The sequence below is a fragment of the Megalobrama amblycephala genome, linkage group LG17, assembly GCF_018812025.1.
Source record: "Megalobrama amblycephala isolate DHTTF-2021 linkage group LG17, ASM1881202v1, whole genome shotgun sequence".
Classification (NCBI taxonomy): domain Eukaryota; kingdom Metazoa; phylum Chordata; class Actinopteri; order Cypriniformes; family Xenocyprididae; genus Megalobrama; species Megalobrama amblycephala.
The window spans coordinates 4,937,046-4,955,423 of NC_063060.1; the positions used below are offsets into that span (position 1 = coordinate 4,937,046).

At 37.4% G+C, this 18,378-nt stretch overlaps 2 protein-coding genes across 2 annotated transcripts in view; both read left to right on the plus strand.

The window, feature by feature from the left end:
• Positions 1 to 1,687: 1,687 nt before the first annotated feature.
• LOC125251490 (CD59B glycoprotein-like) lies at positions 1,688 to 3,288 on the plus strand. Its single transcript, XM_048164510.1, has 5 exons — positions 1,688 to 1,773; positions 1,870 to 1,926; positions 2,081 to 2,133; positions 2,367 to 2,489; positions 2,624 to 3,288. The coding sequence occupies exons 3-5, from the start codon at positions 2,082 to 2,084 to the stop codon at positions 2,722 to 2,724; spliced, it is 276 nt and encodes a 91-aa protein (XP_048020467.1). The 5' UTR covers positions 1,688 to 1,773; positions 1,870 to 1,926; position 2,081; the 3' UTR covers positions 2,725 to 3,288.
• A 12,091-nt stretch (positions 3,289 to 15,379) lies between these two features.
• tgm1l1 (transglutaminase 1 like 1) overlaps positions 15,380 to 18,378 on the plus strand; it is a 28,109-nt gene continuing 25,110 nt past the window's right edge. The window contains exon 1 of the mRNA XM_048163461.1: positions 15,380 to 15,535. The gene's annotated coding sequence lies outside the window, so the exon portion shown is untranslated. The remainder of the gene's footprint in view (positions 15,536 to 18,378) is intronic.

Sequence of the window (18,378 nt, forward strand, 5' to 3'; positions counted from 1 at the left end):
AATGTGTCTTAGCGATTGTAAAACAACAACAAAAAACTGTAAAAACTGCAAAAAAGACAGCAATTTGCTATATTTCTACAGTAATACCATATTGAAATATGTTCCAAATATGAAAAAAATTAAAGACTATCAAAATTATTAGATGTAGATGAACGTTAGTCTTTCAATTTCATTACCATTTAAACAAAAGGGGAAACATAGGAATAATTTTGTCCTGTAATGAAAGCATGGACCATGTAACATATACTGCTGTGAAAGTGTCATTCTTGTTTTGTGAAGACATTTAACAAAAGAAAACATTGTGTATTGTTACCTGTTGTTAGTGTTTTTAGGTCATAGTTTTATAAATTATAAAGTGTTACAAAGTTACAAAGCACAAAGTCACTCCAGCGAGTGTTATTCTCTATATCAGTGTCACTGTTTCTGAAATCCCTGAAACACCTCCATTGTAGCCCTTCTTCCGGGAATGAACATGACACAGTATTCCTTGTTTAAATAATTCATGCCCAAGGCATACGCAAAATAAAGGGGGTGAGACCTAGTTGAGTTGCGTCAGTCGTGTTTTGAAACTCACGGTTACGGTAAGGGGCGGGACATTTCCCAAACATGCTCAAAGCGCTTGACCAATCACAGGAACTAAACAGTCTTACTGACAGACTGGGCAGAGAGGAGCTGCAATAATGGAGAATATGTGAAAAATAATGAACACTCAAGCATGAAAACCTTTTCTAGTAGCACCCAAAAACAAAATCAAGACTTTATAAAAGGGCATAATATGGCTTCTTTAATAGAGACAGAATTCTTCAGACTGTGTAAGAGTGAACAACTGCTCTTGTACAACACATATCCTACAAAACAGCAGGGTTGGAGTCTTTAGCTGATGTGTCGAATAAATCATTGTGTTTGATTAAGTTGACATCTGAAATATGCAGTGATGGGGGTCCTCCAGGACAGGGTTGGAAAGCACTTAGAAGATCTACCTTCAGGGTTCCTCAAATCCAGCCCTGGAGGGCCACTATCCTACAGGGTTTAGCTCCAACCCTAAACAAACACACCTGAACAAGCTAATCAAGATATTCAGAGTAAGGCTCTGTCCCAAATGGAACCCTAAGGCCTTGCAATCTTCCTCTGAGTCCATACTTTCATGACGTAATTCTGCTTTGACTGTCAGGTAGAAGTCTGCCGCGGAGCTCACGGGCTCTGCAAAAGAGCGCATCGAGGGCGCGTACCCTTTACAAAGGGGGCGCTCGCGAGCACCCTTGTGAAAAATAAAATGACACCCTATTGTGGCAGCCATTTTAAGTCCACAAGACTGAAAGTGCACATGAATCGTGCCATTTGGGACAGGGCCTAACTAGAATTACAGGCAGGTGAGTTTGATCAGGGCTAAAAAATGCAGATATGAGGAACCCTGACCTACATGTTAACATTTTATCAAACTATTCAAACCATCTATTCCAGTAAACTGCAGGATAAGGGAAAAAAAATTATCTTTTGTTGCATAACTGGAAAAAACCAGAACAGAGAAGAACAAAACAAAACAAAAAGTTACACAACCACATTGATCATGCAGTAAACCAATAAAACACTTATCATCTGAAACTTAAGCCAAAAGTACACAATGAACAAATACTTGTGTTCTTAGTTTCATTGACTGGAATCCAACATGGAATTTCCAAATTCCTGACATTCCCTAACTTTACAGGCAGAATCACAGTATATAAGGGAACACAGGTGTGTATGAACTACATTCAGCTCTGCTTCACAGTCAAGGTAAGATAACTAAGTTTGCTTTTTAATATATATATAAAAGAATAATAATAAATAATAAATATATAAATAATAACAATTCATATTTTGTTGTCTAAGCACTGCAATTTCAAAGAAAACATAGGGACATAAGAATACAGCGCACAACAGACTAAGGTAAATAAGTAAACTAAATGAATAAATTGCTCATTAAAATATAAGGGTGCATTAAATGTTTCATAACTTGTCAGATAATTAGCACATCTGATACTTTCTGTTTTAATAACAAATATCGATTAGTAAATTGATTAGTTTTCACTTTATTCAACAGAATGATGAAGGTTCTGCTGCTGGCTCTTGTTCTCACTCTGGTGTTGGCGAATGGTGGGTTTGCATTAAAGCCAAACTGCTTATTCTGAACTGTTTTAGCACCACAGAAGTCCAGTCTCTTAGCACAGCTAAAACTGTGTCCTTTATCTGAGGAGTCTGATTGTGTAAACCAATAATCTGTCATGTTTTTATTATATTCACATTAAAAGCTTAGTGTTTCCATCTTGATGCAATAGTCAGTGTCAAATGTTTTGCAATAAGTGATAATTTCTTGAACTGTGTTGTAGGCTCTGCCCTGAAATGTAACAGGTGTGTCCCCGCCAGACCTGGAGGAAGTTGTGTGACCACCAAGGAGACGTGTGGCTTTGGACAAGATGCCTGTGTATCTGCCAGATTCACCACATATCCCTGTGAGTCCCTATCTCAAATGATCATGTGTGCAATGGATTTTGCACAAACATATACAATGTTTAGAAAGACAGAAAAATATGTCAAGATGAACAAGGACATTGATTAACTTTTAAATTCTTTTACATTCCTCTAGTTTCCTACTTTCGGAGGTGCAGTAAAATGGGAGATTGCTTGATTCTTCAGTCCAGCCCTTATATTACAGCCAGGTGCTGTCAGACGGACCTGTGCAACTAATACCCCTGTCATTTAAACACAGTCTTAAAGGGGAAAATGACTCAAACTGGTGGCATTTAAGGAGCGCATGTCACACATATACTGCATACATTAGTAGAACTACTTACTAATGCAAGACCAATAATAGATTAATGTTTAATTAACATTAGTGTGAATCTGTACTATACTGCACTTTTTTCATGTTTGTATTCATATAATATGAACTGAGTTGTTGATAATTGAGCTTTTTCTCTCCTTTACTCTCCTGGGCTTCTGATTCTTCTCTCTTATCTGCAAATGTCTTAATGTTTTAATTCTTTTAGATTTTCATCTATTAGATACAATACTCTGGATTTTACAATAATCTAAATTTATTATTAACTATTGACTAATCCTTTATGATGGTTATTTTACCTTTTGTTTTTATTAAGTATTTTCATTATCGATTAAAGTTTGCGTGTGAGGCTAAATTGAATTGTAATGAATAAATAATTTATCATCAGCCTGGATCTAATTTTCCCCAAGTTTTTTATATTCATACCACAGCCAAACATGTTGCATGAATAAAATGTTTCACTAAAGACATGATTTTGTAAGATGCTGTATTTACCATCATACCTACCGTGTCTTCAATCTGAGTGTTTTGCTCATTTGTCACATGACAGATGGAAAATGAATAAATCATTCATAAATGACCATTTACTATACAGTAGGTCATGTTGCATGTATAATTTAAATGAGAATACTGTGTACAATATAGTGCAGAATTAGTAAGACTAGTATGGTCGTATACAATACTGTTCTGTTGATTCACACTCTAAGAAATAAAGTTAACGTCTATGGTTCCATTAAGAACTTTAACATCCATGTAACTTATATAGTGAAAAAAAGGTTCATTAAATTATAAAATGTTTTTCACTCTAAGTAAAAAAAGGTTGTTTAAGAACTGTTGACTAGGGAAACAAAAATTGCTCTTCTATGGAACCATTATTTTTAAGGGTGCTTTCACACTCGGATATAATATGCATGTTGTGTTCCCTCTCCATTGTGTTTTTGGTTCAGTCCTGATGACCTAGTTTTCCTAATCAGTCAATTTCATTTACCTGTGGCCTGTTCATCACTTACCTCTTTTAGCTCCCTTATTGGTTCTAGTATTCCCTTCCATGTATCTTTCAGTTCCTTGTCTAATCTCGTCTTTGTATAACATGAATGTATTTGCCTGTCTCTGTTTCTCTTCTGTGGATTTGTTAAAGACTGTGTTTTGGAATTCTCTTTTGTTGTACACTCCTTGCTACCCACCGTTAGGTGACAGAAAATAGGACCAAACCTAGATCCACACTGGGCATGGAAACAGGAAACGATCAGTTTGTGCGAGAAACCAAACAGTATTTATATCATTTTTTACCTCTAATACACCACTATGTCCATCTGCCTTGAGCATCCAGTATGTGAGGTCTGAACGCGCTCAATATATGTCATATACGTCAATTTACTGCTCCACATATTGCTTGTATCTGGTGAGCCTCACAGACTTTCCAGATCTTTCCCGGCTTGAACGAGCACACAAGGGCTCGCATGCCCAGTGTGGATCTAGGGTTAGTTCGTCAAGTGGGTGCTGGTGTGCAACAGGTCCCTGTTAATGCATCCATGGCCAGGATATAAAATATGACATGATTTTAAAAGTGACCTGTAACATCGACGATGCAATACACTTTAATTTATTTAGTGCTAATAAAATTATTAAGCCTATTTGGAGAGAGAGATGTTTAATGTGACAAAATGTCAGTCATCGTGTGATAACGAAAATATAACTAGGCCTAGACTGAGCAGGTGTCAGTGAACAGGCTGTAAAACTGTTGGCTAAGTTCAGACACTCATGAAAAACTGATACTGATTATCTGGGAAACATTCTCTAACAGCAGTCAAGTTGTCATTGTTTGTGTAAAACAAGTTGTGAATTTGTTGTAACATTAAAACAGGAGATCATGACTTTGTACTCAAAGGCGACAGTGGTAAGAAAGCCGAACTGCATGAGGTGACAAAAATGGAGACAAAAACCTTGGGAGAAATCATGCTCAGTCGGGGGACCAGTCCTCCTCTGGCCAAATAAACCAACATGGTGTGGTTTAATTTTAGGCTACATCACAAGTCAGATTGTGGATTGGTACTGGGATCATTCCTGAAACAAATGACACATAATAGCTCAAAAGGATGAGTTTCTGGTTTGAATCAGATTGCTCTATATAATTTAAGCATTCTCAGAGAGAGTTCTGTTAGACATTCATATGTGAGACATGGTACCCAGCCCTTATTATAACGTCAGCATATTTTTTTGGCCTTAAAATCCCATGAATTTGTAATATTGTGTTGTGATAACAACAAAGAACAAAAGCTCCCACAACTTTCTTTCTCTGTATTATCCTAAAAAAAGAAAAAAAAAGAAGAAGAAATGGCAACTATAATTCAGATTAATTTGCACACTTTTGCCTTGTATTGTAGGTCATCCGGATATTTTATGCAAACACAAATTTCACATACTGTAGACATTATAGACATTATATTTACTTCATAATGCAAATCTAGTAAAAGTAGCATGCATTGTGTCACTAGTAGCCTACAGCATAGCTCTTAAACCCTGCTCCTGGAAACCCACTGTCCTCCAGAGTTTAGCTCCAAACACCTGAACCAGCTCATCAGGCTCTTCAGGATTGCTTGAAGCTTGAACCCAAGATAAAGAGATATTTAAAGCAGTATATGGCCTCTGCCTCTAGAGGGCACTCCAATTTTCAAGATCAGTGTTTCTCCTGGACAGTTTGTGCTTGTCTGGATTCCTCATTCTGTGAATCTTCAGCATTCGCTCACCCTGCCCTTGGTAGCAGCAAAAGATTGGCACGTACCAGCCTGCTTCAAGACTTCGACCATTATCCCTGTTCCAAAAAAATCCAGGATCACAGGCCTTAATGATTATAGACCCCTTGCACTAACATCTGTAGTAATGAAGTCTTTTGAGCGCCTTGTGATGTCACACCTCAAATCCATCACAGATTCTCTTTTGGACCCTCTGCAGTTTGCATATAGAGCAAACAGATATAGAACCTACGCTAGGATCCTGTTTGTGGATTTTAATTCTGCTTTTAACAATATCATCCCTGTTCTGCTACAGGACAAACTCTCCGAGCTGAGTGTACCTGCCTCCATCTGCAAATGGATTACGAACTTTCTGACTGACAGAAGGCAGTGAGAGTGGGAAAACAGGTTTCTGACTATCGGACCATTAGTACTGGTTCCCCTCAAGGTTGTGTGCTGTCTCCTCTACTTTTTTCCCTGTACACCAACAGTTGCACCTCCAGCCACCAGTCTGTTAAACTATTAAAGTGTGCAGACGACACCACCCTCATTGGGCTTATCTCCGGAGGGGATGAGGTTGCTTACAGGTGGGAAATTGACCATCTGGTATCTTGGTGCAGTCAGAACAAGAGCTCAATACTGTGAAAACAATGGAAATGGTGGTGGATTTTAGGAAAAATCCAGCCCCATATACCCCTGTCACATTGCATGACTTCCCACTTGAGAGTGTGGACTCTCTCTGCTTCTTGGGAACTATCATTACCTGGGATCTAAAGTGGGACTTAAACATAAATTCCGTGATTCAGTGGCGTAGCCAGAATTTTATTTTTGGGGGGGCCCATCTAAAAATGAGGGGGCCGCTATATATATATATATATATATATATATATATATATATATATATATATATATATATATATATATATATATATATGACAATAATAATAACTACAATGACACTAATTCTTAATTTCTAAAAGAAATGCAAAATCAGTCGGTATTTATTAATAGAATAACGAGACACAAACCTTTACATTAAATCGCGCTTGGTCCCATTTATTTTTGATCAAAGTGCATACTAGGCCTACATATACAAACTTTTACTGTCAAAGTGCGCACATTTGCAGAAATACACGTTTACCTCCGATTTCATTAGACAGAATTTATAGAACATGTACGCAGAGTTTCATAATTACAGAGGTCATAAAATGTAGTTTGTTAGGGGGGTACGGGGGCATGCTCCCCCGAGAAAATTTTGATTTCCTTGGTGTACATATGTGCATTTTTAAGACGTTTAGACCAACAAATTGGATAACAATAGCTTTAAAACCATGTCAACAAATACACAAGGCAGCTTTAATCGCATGTTTGGCAATTTCATTTTCAAACGACTGTCATTGCTCGTAGTATTGCGCTTTATTTAAGCTATAATAAAGTAATTACGCAACGCGCGCCGGCGCATTTGCGCATGCAATTCTTGAGTGCGCGCCACGAGCACAGTATAATGACTGATTTGACAGTCGTGTTAATTTTTCTGAGTTTTACCGACATAGCCTGACAACACCTCATCTGACCGCAGTTCACTGTTGTTCAAGTGAAGCTCCCTCGTCGTCACCTGCACCTTTTCCGCGCTCGTTTGACTTGCTGAGGCGAAGTCGGAATGCGCGTCTAAAAAGTGTCCCGTTTGTTGTGTCGTAAAGAGACAGTTCTATATAAACACAGCGTTTTACTTGGCGATGTTTTAAAAAAACGATTTTTATTTTTGGTATTTTATATGCTCTGTTGGTGGTTTGTGGAGTAGCGACACCCGGGAGAGATATTTTTTTTTTCCCCACCAGGGATAAAAATAATTCAGCAGAGGCAGGGATACATAGACCAGACCATAAACCATTTATAAATTAATTTTAAACAATAAAACGTTTTGTCATAACCTAAAGTAAATTATCCCTACATATTGTTTTGTTTGATTGTGTAATTTGCTTTTTGAATCGTGGAAAAACCGTTATTTCTATTCTAAAAACTACAGATTATCATAACCATTTTGATTACACTCATGCTGATATTGTACTATCTGATGATCAGTAGTGGTTCGCTAAATATAATAATTCAATAAGCATTCAGGCTACAATAAGCACTTAACTTTTTAAAAATATATATTAAATAGATAATAAAAATATCTAGATAGCTGGCTGACTAAAGTAGGCTAAGTTTGAAAATGATATAATTTGTACATGGAGTTATTATATAAAAAGATACTTAATTTCTTTACAATTTATAGGTGTTATTTTAAAAGTCAGTTATGTAAGTTTGATGATTAATAGCTTCTAGCAACATTAAATTCAGGAGAGAAGACAATTCTAGAGAAAAAGCATGTTTGATTTACATTATAGGCCTAACAAAGTTTGAGCGCGCACAGCCACACACGCAATATCTGAGCGAGAGCAAATAACGCCACGGAAACTGCCTCAAATTAACTATAATGACGAGAAGAAAGCTGTGTGCGCTACAGTCAGAGGTTCTTGATTCTCTAACGACTTTTTATTGGTTAAAATGAATGGAGAGTTAGGAGCCCGAGCACCCACCGGATTTCACTGCATTGACATGCGCGTCTTGGAAACGGGAAGCCTCGGGTGCCGCTTCACATTGCCACTCACCGCATAATAACGAACTCTCACGCGCAAAGATATAACAGCAGAGGCTACGTGCAACACGTGAAATAATCAAACCAATAAGTCTTAAAACAGCTGTTGCATTTTACCGCGCAGCATATGCATCAGTGTAACAAATAAACATAAAAATTGAAAAAATCGCTCAGAAATCTGGGGGGGCCTGCATGTTAATGAGGGGGCCTAGGCCCCCTCAGGCCCCCCCGTGGCTACGCCACTGCCGTGATTAAAGGAGCTCACAAACGGATGTACTTCCTGCGGCAGTTGAAGAAGTTTAATCTGCCGAGGACAATGATGGTGCACTTTTATACTTCCTTCATTGAGTCATTATTAACCTCCTCTATTACCATCTGGTATGCTGCTGTCACTGCTAAGGATAAAGGCAGACTGCAGCGTGTTATTCACTCTGCGGAGAAAGCTGTAGTTTGCCATCTCTCCATGACCTGTATACTTCAAGGACTCTAAGAGCAGCTAAGATCGTGGCCGATCACTCTCACCCTGGACATAAACTTTTTGAGGTTCTCCCTTTGGGCAGAAGACTACGGTCTATAAAGACAAAAACCTCACGCCACAAAACCTTTTTTTTCCCAGTTGCTACTGGCCTTATTAATACTGCGGTTACACTAACTTTTTTTAAATTGTGTATTCTTATCATAGTGTAACATGTTCTAAATGTTATTGTGTTGCAGATGACAAGGAGTTTAATGTTTATGTGGCATTCTATTCATTTTTGTGCAGGGAACTATTATCACTAACTGCATTACCTGTTATTGGATGTTCGGGTTAAATATGCGAAGAGGCTGCACCCCTGGTGGGTGTGTGAGGGAAAGTGGGGAGAAGGGGGCAGAAGAGTCTGTCCCATAGACTGTAAAAAAAGATGGACGACGCGACGCCGCTTCCTTCCATTGTATTGAACTGAAGCCAAAATGGGCCGATGAATGGGCGCTGACACGTTACGCAATACGTCAAAAAAAAAAAAAAGTTCGGAGCTTGGGCATGCGCAGAAGGAATCGTCAGTGGAGCCCGGAGGCGGAGTCGCGGTATCAAACTTCCGCCCAGACGACTGCGTCATCATTCATGTATTTTAAATAGACAATAAAAATTATACACAATTTAAAATTCTACCTATAAAATAATAGGCTATTCTGTTTCTAGAGCAATAATATTTTTGAAACAGCAAATTCAGAAGATAAAATCAATATAATATGCCACTAGAAACAACTCTAAATCGTCAGAAACGGTCCTGCCATTTTAAATCAAGTTCAACTAACGTTACAGGAGATCGATTGCTGTAATTAGAGTAAGCTATCATTAATTTTGTCTTGCTAATTATTATTTTATACCCATAAAAATAATAAGTAGGCCTAACTGCCAGATAACGATCACCTGCTTTTTCCCGACATGGTTAACATTAGGTGTGTTATCTTAACTAATAACATTTATTAATTAGCTTATAACGCCCACATTTAGGGCCTAATGTTACAGAAAAAAAGTTCAGTGATCCGTCAGATCCTGTAGGTCGGTTAGTACAGTTTACTGCTGAACAACTCATTTTGTTGGTGTTAAATAACAAAGAAATCGAAAATTAACAGTTAGTTAATACATCTTCAATCTCCCCTCGAAGCTCCGACAGTCCTCAGACAAGCTGTCAATCAACTTCGAATCATGACGACACGCCCCGTTTTTATAGCATCAAATTGCTTGCTAAAATCTAAATCATCACAAAAACGAACAATTGAATATATATCAGCGTGATAACAACTACCTTAAATTACCAAAAAAAAAAAAAAAACATCTTTCAGAAAGTTTTATTTGAAGCAGAATTTATTTTTAAGTTTTCACTGAAGTCTCATTCGACTGCATTGAGAGGGCGGGGTTTATGACCTGTACTGCATCCAGCCACCAGGGGGCGATCAAAGAGCCCGCAGCTTCACTTTTCAGGACATATGAGACACACCCGGTCTATCTATCTATCTATCTATCTATCTATCTATCTATCTATCTATCTATCTATCTATCTATCTATCTATCTATCTATCTATCTATCTATCAAACTAAATCTATCTATCAAGCAACACCTTAGCAACCACCCCGAGTACGGGATACAGGTTAAATATGCAAAGAGGCTCCACCCCTGGTGTGTGTGTGAGGGAAAGTGGGGAGAAGGGGGCAGAAGAGTCTATCTATCTATCTATCTATCTATCTATCTATCTATCTATCTATCTATCTATCTATCTAGCAACACCTTAGCAACCACCCCGAATACCCTAGCAACACCTTAGCAACCACTCAGAGTACCCTAGCAACCACATAGCAACACCCTGAGTACCCTAGCAACTACATACCAACATCTTAGCAACCACTCTGAGTACCCTAGCAACCACATAGCAACACCTTAGCAACCACCCCGAGTACCCTAGCAACCGCATAGCAACACCCTAGCAACCACCCCGAGTACCCTAGCAAACACATAGAAAAATACTCTAGCAACCACCCTGAGTACCCTAGCAAACGCATAGCAACACCTTAGCAACCACCCAGAGTACCCTAGCAACCGCATAGCAACACCCTAGCAACCACCCAGAATACCTTATCAACCACATAGCAACAACCTAGCAACCATCCAGAATACCTTAGCAACTGCATAGCAACACCTTAGCAACCACAGAGTATCTATCTATCTATCTATCTATCTATCTATCTATCTATCTATCTATCTATCTATCTATCTATCTATCTATCTATCTATCTATCTATCTATCTATCTATCTATCAAAACTACTAAACTAAAACTTAAACTTTCAAACCGAAAACTCTCAAACTTCAAACTGTTATAACTACTTTAAACTTTCTGGACCGGCTTTTTCAAGCCAACTTAAAGTTTGTCTTGACAAACTTTTTTATCTAGTTTATATTAACTTTTCTTCTTAATTCTTTTTAAAGCACCTTCATACCAAATCAAATTCCTTGTACATGTTGTACTTGGCAATAAAAGTGGATTCTGATTCTGATGCGAAAACGTCCACAGAACAGCAACAAATATTTAGACATTACAACAGTTCAGTCAAACTTGACTTGAATTAGCCATTAGTAGTGTATTCTGTGACCTGGACTGGGTTGGTTAGATTGTTTGTTAGATTAGAGAAATGGATGTTTTATGAATGAATCAGACTGGATGAATTACACTGCTCTTGATGATGTATTTCCTAACAGTTTTTTTTCTGAATGGATTTTTGTTCAGATAATAAAAAATAAGACACACCTTCATGTTTCATTCTGCTGACACATTTGGACGTTTTCCACTACAGACTCTATGAAGTCATAACTGATCTATTATGAAATATATATGATTCAGAAAGGAGTGCCAAACTTTACTCTTCACTCGCAGTGTGTCCGTCACTCTTCTCACTCATTTCCTGAGCCTCTCTAGCAAAGAAAAGTTGCAAAACTCTTTTTTGTCTTGACGTCAAAGATGTCTTCCGCCACCCCCCCCCCATAAATTGCAATGTAATACCTTGGTACTCTTCATGTACCATGCAAATAATATTAAGAAAGCGAATATGATATAAGTGGTATGAGAAACATGAAACTATAGTACAGAAAATAACGAGTCTGGGATGGCATCACTATACAAAAGTATTTGACCACTGAAGGATGCCATTGACAAATTATTATCAAGAAAAAGTAACGACATTTTATGCATTTAGTCAAGCACTTGTGTAACTGTGAACTCTGAGGTTTTCTTTCCCTGTGCAATGGTTTACTGGAAACCGCATACAGTACTTGCAAAAGACTTTCCACTGACCTGATGAACTTCTGCTGACTGTCTCATCAGTTACCCACATTGTTTGTGTAATCAGAATACAGCACAACATAAAATGAGTTTGTTTCACTGATAATGGAAGTTGATTGACTTAATAAAAAAAAGTTGTGTGAACTCAAAATATGATTGAGTTGCAGCAGATTTCTAATTCCCAGCATGTTTGCGTCGGACTGTATAAGGAAAATAATTGTAGAAATTAAGTGTTATTTTGTGTGTTTTTGCACAAGAATAACATGCACAAGAGACATAAGTTAGTATTACCACTGTGGTGAAGAGTAGAGCCTGTGGTTAGGTTGAGGATGGGCTGCAAAACTTTTAAGACCACATACTGTATGTTGTTTGACGCATGCAAGTATATAATGACAGTCTCTCTGATAGTTATAATAGCATGTGTTATCTAACATTTAATTAAGATCTGAATGTGATGTTTATGTAAATGAACTGTATGTAATTAACAGTGAGGGAGGCTGAGAACTGTGGGAGCGAAGTGATGCCAGTGACAGGATTGTTAATGAGAGACACCTGTGCACCACACTGGCCTTACTCCACTCCCACGGCTCTCACGGCTCTCAGCCCCGCCCCACTTGTCACAAAATGTTCAAGTTCTATTAACTTAAATAAATGAGTTAGTTTACTTAAATGTTTTGAGTACTCTGAACTTACAGTGCTCCTTTTCTGTCATCATTGCTTTGTACCAGTGTTATAGTTTTGGCTTATAGTCATATGTGACTTTATTAATTTGAGTTTGATGAGCTTAAACAATTTAAAGGGTTAGTTCACCCAAAAATGAAAATAATGTCATTAATTTCTCACCCTCATGTCGTTCCACACCTGTAAGATCTTTGTTCATCTTCAGAACACAAATTAAGACATTTTGAAAAAATCCGATGGCTCAGTGAGGCCTGCATTGACAGCAAGATAATTTACACTTTCAAACAGCCAGAAAGCTACTAAAGACATATTTAAAACAGTTCATGTGACTACAGTGGTTCAACCTTAATGTTATGAAGTGACAAGAATTCTTTCTGTGAGCCAAAAAAAACAAAAAACAAACAAACAAAAAAACAATATCTAGTGAAAGGCGATTTCAAAACACTGCTTCATGAAGCTTTACGAATCGTTTGTTTCGAATAAGTGGTTTGGAGCGTGTATCAAACTACCAAAGTCACATGATTTCAATAAATGAGGCTTTGTTACGTTGCGTAGTGTTTCGAAACATTTTGAAATTTCAATGGTTCATGTGGCTTTGGCAGTTTGATACACGCTCTGTTGCCTGAATTCATATTGAATGAGTGGAATAAACTTAAGTTGAGTTTACTCTAATGATTGAGTAAACCAACACTAAAATATAAGTGAATTTAACTTAATGTATATGAGTTTACAGTACTCATGCTTATTGGGTTTAAAACTTAAAGGTGCCCTAGAATTAAAAATTGAATTTACCTTGGCATAGTTAAATAACAAGAGTTCATGTGACATACAGTGAGTCACAAACACCGTTGTTTCCTCCTTCTTATATAAATCTCATTTAAAAGACCTCCGAAGAACAGGCGAATCTCAACATAACACAGACTGTTACGTAACAGTCGGGATCATTAATATGTACGCCCCCAACATTTGCATATGCCAGCTCATGTTCAAGGCATTACACAAGGGCAAAACGTCTGGATGTGCACAGCTGAATCATCAGACTAGGTAAGCAAGCAAGAACAATAGCGAAAAATGGCAGATGGAGTGATAATAACTGACATGATACATGATATCATGATATTTATAGTGATATTTGTAAATTGCCTTTCTAAATGTTTCGTTAGCATGTTGCTAATGTACTGTTAAATGTGGTTAAAGTTACCATCGCTTCTTACTGTATTCACAGAGACAAGACTGTCGTTATTTTCATTTTTTAAACACTTGCAGTCTGTATAATTCATAAACACAACTTCATTCTTTATAAATCTCTCCAACAGTGTGTAATGTTAGCTTTAGCCATGGAGCACTATCAAACTCATTCAGAATCAAATGTAAACATCCAAATAAATACTATACTTACGCGATTAGACATGCTGCATGACGAACACTTTGTAAAGATCCATTTTGAGGGTTAAATTAGCTGTGTGAACTTTGTTTATGCACTGTTTAAGGCAAGCGCGAGCTCCGTGGGTGGGGAGCACAAGATTTAAAGGGGCCGCGCAGCCTGAATCGGCGCATATTTAATGATGCCCCAAAAAAAATCTATGGGGTATTTTGAGCTGAAACTTCACAGACACATTCAGGGGGCACATTAGACTTATATTACATCTTTTAAAAAGACGTTCTACGGCACCTTTAAATGGTTTAAGGCAATCGGTTTCCTCAAATTGTTTGAGTTACCATAACTTATCAGGATTTACAGTGTATCTTAAAAAGAGCAATGACCTCAACAACAACACAAAAAACAATTCACATTGTCATAACTAAATGAAATGATTCAGTGTTGGCATGCTTCGATGAAATTAATTATGGAATTATGGGAGGCAACTGTTATTAGAGAGAGAAACATGGCTGGACAAAAATTTGGATTCGCCCCTGAGTGCAGGATGATATCATCAATATTTTTGGTTCATTTTTCTCGAAGAGAAAGTTGATTTTAAAACTGTATGTCTGATAAAATTAAATTTAGTCATCTTTTAGTTGAGACATGTCATCTTAGTCATTAGTCATCTTTTAGTTGAGATTCCTGTGGATTGTGGATGTGCTCTTGCTGAATTATTTGACAGAACGCAATACACACTGCTTTGTTCTTATTGCATAACACACTTTATGCAATAATGGAACATTAATGTCCCAGTCTAGGCAAATGTAACAATGTTTCGACCAGCAAACTTCAAAAAAACACATAGATCTTTATGAAATGGTGTAGCTTGTGCTTTACAGTTTCACTTTCTCTAAACTATTTTTAGGGTAGAAAGGGAAATTGCTTTTGTGAGATAACCCAGTCCTTTCAAAGAATTTCTTATCAAATAAAGTTAAATATCAAGACTGGTATCTGTACAGTTAGTGTTCAAATCCCAAATGTTGATCAATGAACCATCATCCCCATTAATAAAACTTTAGGAGGATTGTGCATTTGACAAGTGAAGGGCAGACTGGGGACAAGTAGGCCCTACATAAAACATTTTCATTCATAACTACAAATCGTCCTTCTAGACACATTCTAGAAACAATAGCAGTACCATCAAGATATTAAGATACGTTATGAAAGACTAGATCGTAATCTTCAATAAGGGTGATACAAAATACAAAAAGAGAAATGTCTATTAGTTGATATTTAAGATAAACACGTGGTTACAGGGGGGTGGGCGTCTTTGATGGGCGTAGTATAACTCGGTTCGTGTCTACTAGTCTTTCTTAGTACAGTGGTGATCATCAGACCTGCTGAGAGTTTTGCGCGTTCTGCACTCGTGAATATTTTTGAAGAACACTATCGGAATCCCGTGAAGAAAACCAGTTTACAAAAGTAAGTCGAAATCTTTTTCTTTACTCTTGTTCAATGACTTACTGTCAGTTTTGTTGATCTGTGCAGAAGTGCTTGGTCTCACGCGCTTTTCACAACGCGCAGATGAAGATCAGAAAGATCAGATTATCATCCATAATTATAGAAACTATAACTGTGGTGATGTTTCTAAAGTGGACCGTGGCACTTTCACTGTGTCTTTGCACTTTCGCTTTGGTAATTGATGTGAATTTTCTTTTTTTAGAACTGAGAAACTAAAACCACAGTTACAAGCCACAGTTGTTCTTTATTCATGTAACTTTCTAATATGCCTTGAGGATATGCAATAAATAGATCATGTATTTGGACTGAAGCAACACAATAAATACCTGAATGTAATGTTTTAAAGCAAGTCATTGATGAAGTGAAGTTCGTGTTAAGTTAATGCAGCATTTAAGAGCAGATAATACTGTACTGTAATGCAGTGGCATTCATTCATTTTTAGGAGTAAAAAAATTTTTTTTGGATCTACTGTACATTCGTCAGGATATATGTTAGTGCTTGGCTAGAAACACAGTTAAAGCTAGACACTGACTTCATGATTTCCAGATGTTTTTGCTTATGGATTCCAGCTGTATCTGATTTGATAGGGTGGGGAACTAAACAAAAAGCTCCTCGCATTGTTCAGATACTTCAGTTCATCTGGACCTGAGAACATCACTGGTTTCTGCATAAATGAATGAGACACATTCTGATGAATTCAAAGCCTTTCCTGCTATTTCTCCCTTTTACTGTGTCTGTTTCTTTTACTACTTCCAATTTCTTGGGGCTGCTGCTGCTGCTTTCAAGATTTTTTTCTTGGCTATCCATTTGAGTCAAACAAGGATTTTGTGTATTCCACATAACTGGTCAGTGTGATTATCATGTGCTCGTCTCCTCATGACTCCACCGACAGCTTTAAACATGAACTTTTATGTGTTTAGAATCTGACAAACAAAGGGATAGTTCTCAGTTATGATAAACTATTGAATTAATGAAATCGCAGTTATCGTTGACTAACATTTCATAAATTAAATGTTAGTCAATGGTTGGATATTCTGAATGTTCTGCATAGTCCCTCATAAACAGAATAGGGAGCTGAAAGATATTTTTAAAGCTGCTAGAAAGGCAAAGTAATTTTATAGCTGCTGGTTTGGAGTGCTTGAAGTGTAATGACCTGCCCATTTCTGCTCTATTGCATTGCAACAGTAAGGGTCTGGTTTGACGGCCAAAATCAACACATATGCACACACAAACAGATGGACGCAACAGTGTGAACCACAGTGGTGCAAATAAAGAGGTAGAATCTAAATAAATCTGTGTTTTAGGCAGTTGCCAGGGTGTTGCTATGTGGTTGCTAGGGTAACCACCCTGGATGCTAAGGTGTTCCAGTTGGTATAGGTGATCCCAGCTAACGGGGAACATTCTCAAAATTTTGGCTAATGATCTGGCAAGGTTCTCTCAAAGTTATGAGCAAACGTTCTTCTTGTAACGTTAATAGAACGTTCGCTCAAAGTTATCTGCCCTTTAATAATGTTCTCAAAACCTCAGCACAAAAAATTTATTTATACATTGTTTGTCGTAGGACATTCATCTGACATTTTTAAAATGTTTGTTTCAGAATGTTCAGACAGCATTCAAAAGATACATTCCCATAATGTTTGCGGGATGATGAAATGGAACGTTTACTGAACGTTTGCAAAACCATTCAGAAATAATGTTTTCATAACTTAATGGGAACGTTTGCAAAACATTCTTAGAGAAAATATTTGCTAGCTGTGATGAACTAGAACATTAACTTATCTAAAACATCTATTTGCTGTGATGTAAGAGCAGCATGTTGAGTCGTGTTCTTTCTCAATCTCCGATAAGCCCAATCATTCTGTAATTGTCAAGTTCTGGATGATGGAAATGATGAAAGTTTGAAGATGAATAGAGGTGTGTCACATGATGACTTCATTAGGTGTGAGAACTTATGCCTTCAGTTGTTTATTTTTATTGTGTTTATAACGCCGTTGCCAGGTGTAACAGTCTGGGACGTATCCATGGTATCCAAGTTGGGCGTTTGTCACTCCAAATAGTGTGCCTTGTGGTGTGAAATTAAAATAATTTGGTGCCATATAAAACTTGGGTGGTGTAATCCAAGAGATCCCACACGAACACGCACTGCTTTAGTCAAATAGTACACTCAGAAATTAAAATTCACCATTATTTACTCACCTTTACGTTGATCCAAATCCATGATTTTTTTTGGGGTGAACTATCCCTTTAAAATCTAAATACAGCTCAGTGGAGTAGATCTGTATCCGCCCCTCTCATGTGCACATATTTGCCAGTTGCTCGCTCTATCTTTGGCTTTAGACCAGCTGCTGGAGTTACATTGGCTCTCATAAACATAGTCACAAAAGTGGGAATATCCAAAAAGTTTAGGGTTGGTAAGATTTTTCAAGGAAGTCTCTTATGTGCTGCATTTATTTGTTCAAAACTACAGCAAAAACAGTAATATTGTGAAATATTATTTCATTTTAAAATTACAGTTTTTTTTTTATATACACAGACACATATGAAGATTCACAGTGTAACAATATGCCCTGAAATAATTAGCGAGCAGGGGTCATGGGTCACGGTGAATCATGATTTGGCATGAGCAGATGTGTGAGGAAGGCTGGTCAGGCTTAAGGTCAGGCTGGAGTTTGGCATTCTAGCATTCTTATCATAGCTGTCTATGTATACATGAAATATTCATTCTAAACATCCATAAATCCCTGCAGCATCTCGTGATACACTACAGCCAGTGGAAAAATGTGTTGCTTAGAGAGGTTGCTCTT